The following is a 13,614-nucleotide window of genomic DNA, read 5'->3' as shown; positions in this document are numbered from 1 at the left end:
AATCCAAAAAATGACTTTTTGGCTACTGTTAAACTAATTATTGAGTCACTCAAGAATCAACAATAGGAAAAAAAATAGCAATAATTTATACATTACCAAGGGTTCGTGATGGAGGAGGAGTGGGGGAAGGAGGGCGATAAATGAGAAGCTAATACCAAGGGCTCAAGTAAAAAGAAAATGTTGTGAAAATGATGATGGCAACAAATATACAAATGTGCTTGACACAATGGATAGAATGTGTTAAGAGTTGTACGAGCTCCCACTAAAATGATTTAAAGAAAATAATTAATAATTAATTAATAATAGATCTTAAGCCGAGTTAATAGTAGATGGACGTTTAAGGGGGCATCATGTCTGAAACTTATACTCAACAACAAGCAAAGAGTAGTATATGTACAACAAATGATCAAACAAATGTAGAAAATGCAGGAATCTATATGAAGATTATAAGGTAATTCCTTTTACTACTCTTGCAATTTTAATTCTTTTCCAGTTTTTCTATTTGAACTCATCTCAAAAGAATGTTTTGTTTTAGATTTTGGATGACTCCACAGAAAAGTAAGGTGCTTAGACATGAGAATTTCAGGCACATATGTTATGCCTCACCTGTGTGTGCCTCACACAGGTATATTAGAGACCATTCAACCAATGCAAACTATACTGCCCACTTATCCCTCCTCGTTAGCCATTCCTTTCTATCCCTTTAAACGCTCCCAGTTCGAATATAATAGTCATCATGGGGCTCTCTCACAGCATCACAAGCACAAAAGTTATAGCAATCATCTAAATTCCTATTGCAATGTACTGCTAATAATCGTATGACAGCTCTATAAGGAAGTCTCTAGTTGTGACTTCAATATTTTTGTTGTTTCCATTCATTTATTGCAGTTCCTTCAGTATGACATCACTGACCTCCCTGTTTCCTCCTCCTCCTTTTTAAAATTATTTTATTAGGGGCTCACACAACTCTTATTACAATCCATATATATATTAATTGTATAAAGCACATCTGTACATTCATTGCCCTCATCATTCTCAAAACATATGCTCACCACTTAAGCCCTTGGCATCAGGTCCTGATTTTTCCCCCTCCCTCCCCGACTTCAGTATTTTATACTTCTCTGATGGCAGTGGGTTTAATTACAAGTCAAAGGGAAGCGCCATGGTTTACTATTCTTAACATTCCTCAAAGCCCTTGAAAGAATATTTGCTGCCTTTATTTTGCGAATACCCCCCCTATGCTCTTATAGCTTCTCACTTTTACAGGAAGTTCATTATTTGTAGTACTTGCATATCACAACTTTCAAAACAATTCTGTGATAGAATATTATCTTCATATTATAATAAAGAAGCAAAGAATAAAAATTAGCTTGCTCAAAATCACAGCAAGTATGCTTCAGAGACTACTTTATAATCTAAGTCTATCCTTACTATTAAGTCATAACTGGTGGTAATCATATCATCAACGAAAGTAACAGGGATGTACATAAGGGATAGAGGAGAAAGCAGGATCTCTACCAAGTTGACTTAAATTACATAGTCTAAATGAAATAACTCAGAGCAATTTACCAGCCTGGTTGACTTGTAAACTCTGTAAGATATGAATCGACATTCAGCAATACACTGGGAAATGAAATCATGCCTCCTCCAGAGGTAAAGGGGATTTGGAACACTGCTGGAAAGCTTCCTAGGACTGACTAGAGTGTCTTGCCCCATTTCTTAGGATCCAGACCCTCTTGACACCCCATTCATTCTGAAAATAATTACTTTGCAGCCAGCACCTTTCTTAGGCTTTACCTCTTGCTCTGCAATCCTTAATGCACTGTCCTGCCGGGAATCTTCATTGGTTCTGGAACTGCTCAGGGACTGAATTCTTTTGACCAACCTTTGTTCACACTCTTCCAGGCGCAGCCGGATATTCTTCAGTTCTGAAATGTACATCCTAGCCACTGTCTCCTCTTTGTCCTCTGTGAATACACAAGCAAGATGATTACGTCCGTATAAAAAACCATACATCCAAACCCACTGTGATTTAGTTGCTTCTGATCTATAATAACCTTACTAGGCAGAGCAGAACTGCTTCCTAAGGTTTCTGAGGCTACAAATCTTTATGGAAGCAGAAATCCTCATCTTTCTTGGGCAGAGCAGCTAGTGGTTTGAACGGCTGACCATGCAGTAAGCAAGGTTCCTTAGGCTCCAGATCAGTAAATCTGGGAACAACAGATTCACCTGCAAACAAAGGGCATCATTGGTTCTTGTAGATCTGATATTCTATTAATGAAAGCAAGGCCTTCCTTATCTGGGAAACCTTATCTGACACTAACTTCTATACACTGCATACTGTTCTCTGAAGATCAAAACACATAAGAGCTACAAGAAAATGTGATAGGATGATGTAGCAATAATGACCAACCTATCAGTAGCCCTCATTGGTCACAATTTTATTGCGAGAAATCATCTCTGTAAGTTTTCCCCTCTCATCAAGGTTTTAGCAACTCAAATGGAAAATGGTGCCCCCCCCCCCCCGCCACCCTCTTCCCTTCTTCCCAATGAACACACCATTTTCCATGGACTTCATCAGGTGCTGGAAGTGTGTATTACAAGCAGCCACCTCCTCTTCTAAGCGCAAGCGATCAGCCACCGAGAAGAGTGCTGAGTCACGGCTATCCTGTAGAAAGTCTTCATAGTGGGCCTGGAGGTTCTTCATCACCTGGTGGCACTCCTCAGGTGTTAAAGATCGAAGCTGGTAAGAAAAGACCAGGAGAAATTTCCATAGTATGAGAGTGTAATTTTCTCTCTTTTTCTCTCAGCATTAGTTGAACTTTAACCCAGATCCAAAAAAAGTACACAGATTATCATTATAAATGTGTTGATTTTCCACAAATTTGACGATGTAATCAGCATTCAGATCAAGACACAGAATATCACCAGAACATCAGGAGGACCCCTTGTATCTTCCTGGACATGACTCTTAAAAATAGTTATTTCACTGGCATTTCCCCAACGTATATTTTTATGCAAAGACGATATTGGTCTTAGAAAATGAAAATAAAGCTGCAACCTTCCCCTTCCACCGAGAACACCAGAGATATTACCTATATTCAACAGGAATTTCCCTAACTACTCAGGTATCAGTTTCTACTTCCTGAAACCCTTGGTTCCCCTAACGCAGGAACAATATCCCCGACTCAGCTTTAGTCTGTGTGAGTAGGAGTCCCACAGTAATATAATAACCATCTCCTTTAGAAAAAAACTTATCAACAGGATGTGAATCTGGATGAAAGTTTTCACAATTACCTTTTCCAGGTTCCAGCTTTGTACAAGCTCAAGGTCCTTCCTGAGATAGTTCCAGGAGATAAGGCTTTTGGTGTTAACATGTAGCTGGTGCCAAAGGGTCATCACCTTCTGATAAGATTGCTCCACCCTAGTAACAAACACAAAATCTGGCTAGAGCATTTGCAGGACTTCAACTCCACTATGAACCCAAAACAAACAAAAGCCCCAAACTCATTTCCACTGAGAGGATTCTAACTAGTAGCCCTATAGAGACCTTATCAGGACAAAGAGGGTTCCTAGTGGCACAGTAGGTTAAACAAATAGTCAACCAAGTGGTTGGTGGTTTGACCCTTCCAGCTGCTCAAGGGAAAAAGTATAGGGCAGTGGATTTCTCTTTATAGGAGCAAAAAGCCTCATTGTTTTCCAGAGGAGCAGCTGGTAGTTTCCAACTGCTGACTTTGTGATTAGCAGCCCAACGCATAACCACTAAGGTGCAGTTCTACTCTGTCCTATAGGGTTACTGTGAGGCAAAATTGTCGAAACGACAATGGATTTGTTTCTTTCTTTTTAATCATTTTACTGAGAGCTCTAACAATGCTTATTACAACCCATACATCAACTGTATCAGGCATATTTATTTGTACATATGTTGCCACCATTCTTTTCTAGACAGTTATTTTCTATTGAGCATTTGGTATCAGCTCCTTCTCTCCCCATACCCTCATGACCCCTTGATAGATTATAAATTATTATTATTTTTATGTCTCACACCGACCCCATGGTTTCTGTTCTTTCCCCTGAAGGGCTGTGTGTCAATCATTGTGATCGGTTCCACTTTCTTCCCCATCTAGTATCTCTCAGACAAATGTGACCACCTTACCCGAACTGAACTTACATATTGAGCAGAAAAAGACAACATCTCCAATACTACTAACACAAAAGTCTTCAGGAGTTAATGAACTGATATCCTCAAGTTCTTTGGATTTCCTAGTGTGGTATATGTGCTAGCATATATTTAGCAATCTTATATATGTTTCCAGAATGTGATGCGATCATGAGAAACTTGAGAGGGGGAAAATACTCAGAACAAGAAACAAGTAAAGATAGGCTATTCCTCCTTGGAATATGATGATGTCCCTGTCCAAAAATTATTCTCTGTAGTCAAAAAACTGCCAAAAGGTTTATGAACAGTTAATTTCCAGGATCATGCGAAAGGGGCGCTGACTTTCTGTGAAGAGTGACAAATCTTTGGGAATAGGTAGTGGTGATGGTTGTGCAACACAGGGAACATAATCAATTTCACTGACATGTACACATGAAAATGGTTGAAATAGCAAATGCTTTGTAAAATACAAGGGTACTTCAAAAAGTGTTGAAAATTCCATTTAAATTCCATTTATACACATAATTTTGAAGCCCCCTTATATGTTACTAAAATTAAAATTATTTAAGAGAATACATAGCAAGTAGTAAAATTAAAGTTAGCAGCAACTCAAGAAGCTCATCCAGCATATAAAGGAAATTGTAGTGTGTGGCGCTTGAGAAAGTGTTTTGTTTTTTTAAAGCATTCCAGGTGTAAGTCTGTCTTAACTTCTAGAAGATTTACATGCACACAGATACAAAAACACATTCACACATACATACTGAATTTCTTTGTTTTTACTCAAATTGAGATGAAAATGTGAGACAAAGACTAGAGATGAAGAATGAGGACTTAATTCGGAAATCTATTTTAGATAATGATCGAAATAAATTCAAAGGAATTATCAAACATTTATTTGCTTGCTACATATGGACTGTATTTGTATTCTACAGGAATAAACTAACTTATTTTGTTATTTAGAGAAACTCAGGGATATCTGAACACTAGCTTGATCTATGATATTAAAAAAATTGAATTTCACTGTGTTGGTGTAATAATGATATTATGATGTTATTCTTTTCTTTGTTATGTTATTATTTTCATGATATATACTGCATTGAATATTTAAGGGTAAAATGATAACCAGGATTTCCTTAAAAATAAGAGAGATGGGGAAGTTAGAGGGAATTGGGGAGCTAATAACAACGAGAAGAAAAAAATATCTAGAACTAATTGTAGTAATGATTGGACAACTCTTTGAAATATGACTGAACTATTGAAGTATATGATATGTGAATTGTATGTCACCATACTATTAAAAGGGGGAGAGGGGAGATGAGAGGGGTAAAAAAGCCTAGATAAGATTAGTTTGAAAGATTGGCTATGAATTCATATGAGTGATATGAAACTGGGGGATGGGCCAATAGATGTTTATTTTACTATGTTTTTATACAAGATTGAAATCTACATAATAAAAAAATTAATATTTAATTCACACAAAAATCCCATGTGATTAAATAAGTGATGTAATGAATGTTTTAAAACTCATATACAACTAAAAATGTAAAAAATAGAGATGGAAATCTGGAAGCCAAGATAATCTGGTTAAATGAAAAACATTAAACTCATTACTTTAATCTTTCCTACCTTCCACAATCCCATTACAGCTCAGTAATATTTTTCAGTAGATATTAAAAACTATTTAAGTTTATATAGACAAAGAAAATTGAAAAGGACCACAGTAGATAATCTGTGTCCAATTCTGGAAGATGGAAAGTGAATGGAGGAATATTAAGTAGGTCTGGTTCCACTCGTGTGTATGTGCATGTAATTGAAAGCACAGCAGTCTTTAGTGCATTCTCTGCATTTTTCTAGTAAATTTTATCAAATTAAAGGGTCATTTTAAGGATTTCCTCACGCTTAATGTTAGTGTCAGAAGTGAGAGCAGTCTTGTGTAGACCATATTTCCTCAAATTTGGTCTCATCAATTAAGCAAGCTAAAAAACAAAGCCATAATCAAATTCACATAAACAAGAAATATTTGGAAATGTATTTATAGATATATTCATGCACATATTCATCCATTCTTTCATTCAACAATCATTTACTGAGTGCCTATTAAGTACACCAACAGGAGTTTGAGGTGAGTAAGCAAGGAGCGTGGCAGAGGATGAATTCAAGAGAGAGAAGGCATGATGGAATAAATGTCATGACAATCACCTACAGTAAGTACTGTGTGCTTCAACATGAAACACTTCTATGGAATCAAAATAGTAACAGAAAATATCAATGTTAATCAACATCAAGATATAAGTACACTAGGTATTCAGAAAGAAGGGTTTGTGTTGACACCTACATCCTCATTTCCTACAGTTAGAAAGTCAATAGCTAATGTCCAAAGTTAAACAACAACAATAACAAATCAGATGATAGAAAAATCACATTACTGAGAAATTTTGAAATTAACAATTAGAGAAAAATTTGCTAAAACAATGGAAAATAATTGACTCTGGGAAGAAAAACTCTGGGTTGAGGGTAGAGATTGATAACTAGTTTTTATTATGTGCTTTATGGTATAATTTAACTTTTGATATGCACATGTAACTGCCCTGATAAAGTAGAAATTTTTTTAAAATTAGCTGTCACCACAAGGTCAATCTTCTGAAGACAAACAGTTTATAAACCAGAATTTCTGAAAAAGTAAATATGACCAACTATGTCTCACTCAATTAATATAGGTATGATGGAACATCTATTATGTATCTGGGAGTGTTGAGTGTGTAGACCGGTTAGGAGGTCTTGAAGTCTTTTAACAAAACAAAACAAAAAAGCACATAAAACTCCCTTTGCTCAAGGAGCTCACAAATGCGTAAGGATTCCTCTAGCAGCAGTTCAGTCAGGGCTGTAATGAGTGGCAGTCACCTGCTGGCCATTTCAATGGCTTCCTTATTGGGTGAAGGGATGAGGAAACAGACTGATGGCACCATTGCCTCATTTCCTGTGGGGCTGATCACTTTCCATTTGGTCCGCTGAGAGTTATCTTCCAACACACACTCATCATTCTTGCAAATAGTGATCTGAAGAGACGAAACCACAAATTATTGTCAGTGAATCTAAACCAACAATCCTTTATTAGCTGTCCACTTATCCCAAGGTTATTATTGGGATATAACTAAGGAAAAAATTCATTTTGAGATCTGGTATCACTTAGTCCAGTTCCCTAATTTTGACAAAAGGATAATGGGTATGTGCAATATAGGAAATGCGTGGCATCTCATAAATTAAGAATACAAGTATTTATAAAATGCTTACTGAAGGTCAGATAACAGTGTGCGAGAGCTCTAAAGAGATTAAAACATCTTTCAACGCGATCTCTGCACTGACGACTAGTAGGGTAAAAGGAAAGGGGTGTAAATAATCACAGCTTGGCTTTGCGATACTTCTTTTTCCTTCCTCCTTAACACCCCATCCAAATACCTGGAAAAGTCTCAATTTAGAATTGCCAAATATTTCTCTTGCTAGCAGGAGCAACAAGTTACCAACCTCATTATCCCTATTTATATAAAAGATAGAAACAGTGAGATATAGAAAAGTGCAGTCCCATTCTTTCATTTATTCATTCTTTTTTACAATATTAACTGAGGTTCCCCCATGTACCTAAAAGTCCCTAAGCCACTAGGGATACAAATGGTACAATAGGCAACACACAAATATGGTTTATATTCCCATAATATAGTGGGGAACCTTATTTTTCAAAAATAATGTGCCCACATTAGTAACATGCCCATTAGTGTAGCACAGAACATATAGGAAACTAACACAGGAGGAGGTTGGGGGGATAGCAAAAATCATATATTAGTGCTATTAAATAAAAATATATCTTATAGTAACAATATTATTGTGGGCTGTCCAACTGATTCCAACTCATAGCAACACCTATGACAGAACAGAACTGCCCCAAAGTAGTTCTTAGGCTGTGATATTGCTGGGAGCAGATCACCAGATCTTTTCTCCTTCAAAGCAGCTTGTGGTTTTGAACTACCAACTTTTCACTTGGCGGCAGCTAAGCACTTAACCATTGGCTCACCGGTGCTCCTTATATAATTAAGCAGTAATACTATGTGACAAATGGTATAATATGACAAGTTACCAAGGAACAATAATCCAGGGGCATAATCCAGTCTTGGCAACAGAGGTAGAGAGAGATTATACAGGACTTTGTAATCTGTATTAAGAGTTCACTTTCTCCCAAGAAAGCATGAAATTGTAGCATTTAAGCAGGGGAGTGACATATATTTTTTAAAAAGATCATGCTAGTGGCAGGATAAAGAATGCATTAAATAAGAAGGTTGAAGCCGCGACCTAAGTGGAGGAAACAAATGATCTACACTCGGGTAGTAGCAGCAGGGATTCAAGTAATACACACAACACAGTACTGGCTTGGTGAGCCTGCTAGTTGGGCGGGAAAGGAGAGCCATGAACATCTGCCAGGTGCTACCACATCTTTCAGTGCTAAGGCAACTGGGTGAATGAGGATGCCAACCACTGAGGCAGGTACTCAGTGCCATCAGTCAATACTGACTCATATCAAGCTCCTATGGGTTTCCGAGACTGTAACTGTATGCGAGCAGAAAGCCCAATCTTTCTCCCGAGGAGCTGCTGGTGGTTGCCAACTGCCAATCACGGGGATTGCAGGTCAACACGTAACCTTTATACCACCAGGGCTCCTCCTGAGGCGGGGAGCAGGTCAAATTGATCGGGTTTAAATTCTAAGTGGAAAATTATTGTTTGTTCTTTCCTTATCGTAACCCTAAAAATCTGTCCCTTCTCTCTCCCTTCTCTGGTTCTCAGAAGTACCCTTTCCCACCTCCTCACCTCGATCTGCCGATAGTCACAGATGGCCTTAACAGAAATGGTGCTCTTCAGCACATGGTCCGGACTGCGAGGTTTTAGCTGAACAATGGCTTTTGATCTTCCAACAAGACTGGCAACGGAACTTTTGGACTGTATAAGCTGCTCCTTTTCATCCTACAAAATGGGAAGAGAAACAGACATTAATACTGTTACCCAGGGTGACCAACAAAGCACCAACAAAGCCTACTGAGTGCTCCACTCCCTCAGAGAAGGTCACTTCTCAGTTAAGTAGGGTCCTTAGTGGAGTAATCTTAGAAACACAAGGATAAAGTAAGAGTATATTTCTGCCTCCTACCGAGTGCTGTGTAACCAAATTTTATAGCTTTTGCCCTGTGTCCTTCCAACAAACCATAAAGTCACATGCAAAAAAACAAAAGAAAAAATCTCTCTGGCTGCTGAATGTGGCTGTAAAATTAACAAAAGACTTCCCTAAGTAAGGTTCAATGAATGTAGACATTAAAAATTATAGCTATCAACCAGCGGGCAATGTAAGATATGAAAATAATAATAATTTATAACTTAGCAGGAGTCCATGAGGGTGGGAGGCTGGGGAGGGAGGGAAAAAATAGGCACTGATACCAAGGACTCAAACAGAAAGAAAATATTTTGAAAATGATGAAGGCAACATATCTACAAAGGTGCTTGATACAATTGATGTTTGGATTGTTTTAAGAACTGTGAGAGCCTCCAATAAAGTAATTTATTTATAATAATAGCTACCACGTTTATTATTGTCACTGATGCCACTACTATTAAGAGTTTCACTGGCAGAAATCATTTTTGCTTTCCTACTATGAGAACCTATGATTACACTTAAAATTTTTAAAATAATTGCATCTTCCAAGTTCTACTACAAGTATTTCACTTTCTTAAAATTGAGTCTGGTTTTCTAGAGGAAGATTTTAATCTTCAACAATGCTGCTGCTGAAGGCATCATGGTAAATTACTTAGGGTTTACCTTTTAGCACCTTGTAACTTGCCATGTTCATGTTAATATGACTGGTTTCAAGGAAATAGCATGCAAAATGGAAACTCTCAAGTTTCAGCAAACCCAATTATCTTAAAAACCAATAAACCTAAGTCAACAAAATTGGCCGCAATCTACCAATTCCATTAGGTGGCAAAGATTAAGTTTTATCTATTAATAAGGATATGTCAAGCCCAATTTTAGGTATAAAAGAAGAGGGCTTTCTTAGGATGGAAGCAGATGCGATGAGGGTAAAGAGTTAATAATGTTAAGAAATGCCACTAAAGATTAAGAGTATGCAAGTAAAGAAAAAGAAATGCTTAAATAAACTACCTGTGCCTGTCCCCGGGAGCATGATTGGAAGAAATACAGCTTTAACTGATTAGTTAAGAAAGAGGACTGGAATATATCAGGGAGACAGCCACACTGTTCCATACTTGAGAGCTGGTCTACCCAGTTCCGTTTCCTTGCATTAAAGATGTCAATGTCTGTCTAACCCACAGTCACACATCTCAAGCTCCAGAGACCATGGGCTCAGCGTGGTAAAAGTTCTGAAAAGGACCAGAAGCCAGGACAGATGCTCCCGAACCTGTCGGATAAGCTGAGGAGCAGACCCAGGTGACTCCAGGCCCCGATGACGCCGCCAACCCGGTGCCCCTGACCTGGAGAGGTGGGGAGAGAGAGCAGCGACCCTCGAGAAGAGAAGGAAGGAAGACATGACAACCATAGCAGAGGAGTTACCCTGGGACAGCAAGGCACTCTGTGGGAGGGAGGAGATGACAGCCAAGGACTGTCTGCCTCCTTTCCACATGCAGTGCCGCTAAGAGAGACATTCTAGAGACAACAGCTGAAAAGCCCCTGGTTTGTTTATCTTCCAAATTAATTAAATTATTTATTATTTCAAATTAATTAAATTAACAGACTACTGGCCAGATGAAACACTGAATGTAAACCAAATCAGAGGTTTTCAATACCTGAAAGTATACCAAAAGAGAAGAGGAAAGAGAAAATCAACTCAGGTTCACAAGTGCTCATATTTCCACCACCCAAAAATGATACAATTTTTCTATTATTCTGGTTCACATTCAAATTTGCACATTTCTACTGAAATGATGTGGGGTTCTTTTGGTACATAGGAAAAGTAAATTCTCTACTACATACCCATTTTTATCTTTAAAAAAAAAAAGTAGTTTGTCAACCCTTCTCCTTCCCTGCCATTGAGACAATTCTGACTCACAGAAACCCTACAGGACAGGGCAGAACTGCCTCTGTTTCTTTCTGGGACTATAAAGCTTAATGGGAAGGAATAGAAAGTCTTGTCCTTTCTCCTGCAAAGTGGCTGGTGGTTTTGAACTGCTGACCTTGTGGGTAGCAGCCCAACAGGTAACTACTACAACTAAAGAGTAGTGTACTGTAAGCAGTCCTGCTGATTTTATTATCAGCATTCCTGAATAATAATTATCTGGAAAAAAATATAAAATTTATTTGGATTAAATACTGGAAGCACAAACTATTTTCAAAAAGCTAATATTGCTACATGAACAAATGGACACATCTTCTGTTACATCTAAATAAGATTTTAATATTGTTCTTAATTGAATAAAATCAATTTTATAAAACTTCATTATTGTTTTCAGCTGCTGTCGAGTCAATTTTGACTCACGGCGACCTCATGGGTTCCAGAGTAGAACTGGTCCATGGTTCCTTGACTGCAGTTTGTAAGGAAGTAAACTGCCAGCCTTGTCTTCTGGGGAGGGAGGTAGTAGCTGGGCAGGCATTTCCCAAGGGCATCAGAATATCCAAGAAAAAAATTAATGCAGGTCTCTTTCACTGGATTATTATTATTTTTAATTCTCTTTTCATGAGAAAGTGAAAAAGACTTTGATCTTCCTAATCCCTTCAGCCTTATTTCTCATGTTCTACTTTGTCTCTAGAAATTGAATTAAAATAGAAACAATGCAAAGAAAGTATGAAGAGCATTAAGTGGTCCAGGGGAAGATGACTAGCTTTTACTTCAATAACATACTCAAAGGAATCTTATAAACAACTTCAATAACATACTCAAAGGAACCTTATAAACAGCTTCATTAAAGAAGAAAGAAAGTGAAAGAAAGGGACAGGACACAATTGATTAAGCTCTATTTGAATGTGAGCCAAACTTAATAGCATGTGCCAGCACCCACCACACCTTGCTTTCAAGAATATCAATAGCAGCAGCTGATATGCTTTACTCTGTTTCTCAGAAGTAAGCATCCCCAGTGACTTAACACCTACCATAGAGTCCTGGAGCAGGTCCTCAAGGCGGGATAGATTGGTGTTGTGGTCACAAGAATATTTTCGTTTGATGGAGTCTTGGAGGTTCTTCAAGAATGACTCCAAGTCTCGTGCATCACTGAAGAACTGTGGGGATATGAGGGGAAGATACCGTGTGCTCATACATCACAATGCTGAGATCTTGGCTAAGAAAGAACAATCTTACTGTGCAAAACATAGCAGAGAGGCTTATACTCTACTGGGCCCATGACAGTCCACTACAAAGACCATCGATGTTTAAACTGGAGGACTTAAAGTGCCATGTCACCAAAATATTAGTGGACCAACACCAAAAGAACACCCTAACCCATTGCCATCAAGCTGATTCCAACTCATAGAGCAGAACTTGTTCTGCAGGGTTTCCGATGCTGGAAATCCTTATAGAAGCAGACTACCACATCTTAAGCAAGTGGGTTCAAACTGCTAGCCTGTCAGTTAGCAGTCCCGTGCCTAACTACCAAAGTAGCAAAGGCTCCCTAGTGACCATCACAGAGCCTTCTAGAGACATTAGCCTGCTTCCTATTCTCAGAAACCCCTGTGCTTTCCTCTTTGGGCGCTTAGTGAGGTACATTTCATGAAAAGCCTAGAGGTTAAGAGTTAAGTATGGTTCAACTCATTGATAAAATTATAAAAGATAATTAAAAAAAAATTTGGAGAGCGTGAACGCAGTCCCCCACTACCACAAATTTTGCAGTCGAGTTTCCCCCATTTGGGGAAATCGCAGGGGTCAGCACATCCGGAGTGCAATGGATGAGCCTCGCCCTGGGAAAACCACCTTTGTGATCATGGTATCTCCCCTGCCAAATAAGTATAAAAGAAAGATAATTTAAGGCAAAGACAAACAGAGGTAACAATTTATTTCCTCCTCTACCCTAACCTGAAAACAAATAGTATATTCTTTATTTGGTTGTAGCTCACAAGAAGAGAAACTAGTCACAAGAGTTTGTGCAGCTTCTGTATTAACATGTCGTCTCTTTCTCCTCCTCTTGTATCTGAGCTTGGCCACATGCCTTGCTTTAGACAATGGCACATTTATAAATGTAATGGAAGCAGAAAAAAGTGTTTGTACACTGGGGTTTGCTCTCTTTTGCAGCTTGAAGAGCAAAGATACTTTGTGAAGAAGCCTAAGCCAGCCTGTTGGAAGAGGCACCTGGCCTTGTATCCCTATTAACCTGCCCAACCAGTTATCAGATATTTGAGGGAAGCCTCTTGGCCTTAGTCTACCTGCCAGCTGCCTGCAGCAAAAAAAAAAAAAAAGCTCTAGCAATTAGAAGAATTACTC

At 38.3% G+C, this 13,614-nt stretch overlaps 1 protein-coding gene and 1 non-coding gene across 4 annotated transcripts in view; both read right to left on the bottom strand.

The window, feature by feature from the left end:
• The window catches only part of MACF1 (microtubule actin crosslinking factor 1), a 384,195-nt gene that overhangs the window by 160,732 nt on the left and 209,849 nt on the right, over positions 1 to 13,614 (bottom strand). For all 3 annotated transcript variants that reach the window (XM_075554202.1, XM_075554201.1, XM_075554200.1), the window contains 6 exons: positions 12,294 to 12,419; positions 9,014 to 9,166; positions 7,061 to 7,215; positions 3,298 to 3,424; positions 2,560 to 2,743; positions 1,798 to 1,967 (listed from right to left, as the gene is read on the bottom strand). In XM_075554202.1, coding sequence (XP_075410317.1) covers positions 1,798 to 1,967; positions 2,560 to 2,743; positions 3,298 to 3,424; positions 7,061 to 7,215; positions 9,014 to 9,166; positions 12,294 to 12,419 — 915 coding nt within the window. The remainder of the gene's footprint in view (positions 1 to 1,797; positions 1,968 to 2,559; positions 2,744 to 3,297; positions 3,425 to 7,060; positions 7,216 to 9,013; positions 9,167 to 12,293; positions 12,420 to 13,614) is intronic.
• LOC142437940 (U1 spliceosomal RNA) lies at positions 12,981 to 13,144 on the bottom strand. The gene has a single exon (XR_012782438.1). It is a non-coding gene; the product is annotated as a U1 spliceosomal RNA (small nuclear RNA).

Source organism: Tenrec ecaudatus, chromosome 1 (genome assembly GCF_050624435.1).
Source record: "Tenrec ecaudatus isolate mTenEca1 chromosome 1, mTenEca1.hap1, whole genome shotgun sequence".
NCBI lineage: Eukaryota > Metazoa > Chordata > Mammalia > Afrosoricida > Tenrecidae > Tenrec > Tenrec ecaudatus.
The sequence above is the reverse complement of the archived record's forward strand: the minus strand, read 5'-3'. Positions and strand labels throughout refer to the sequence as shown.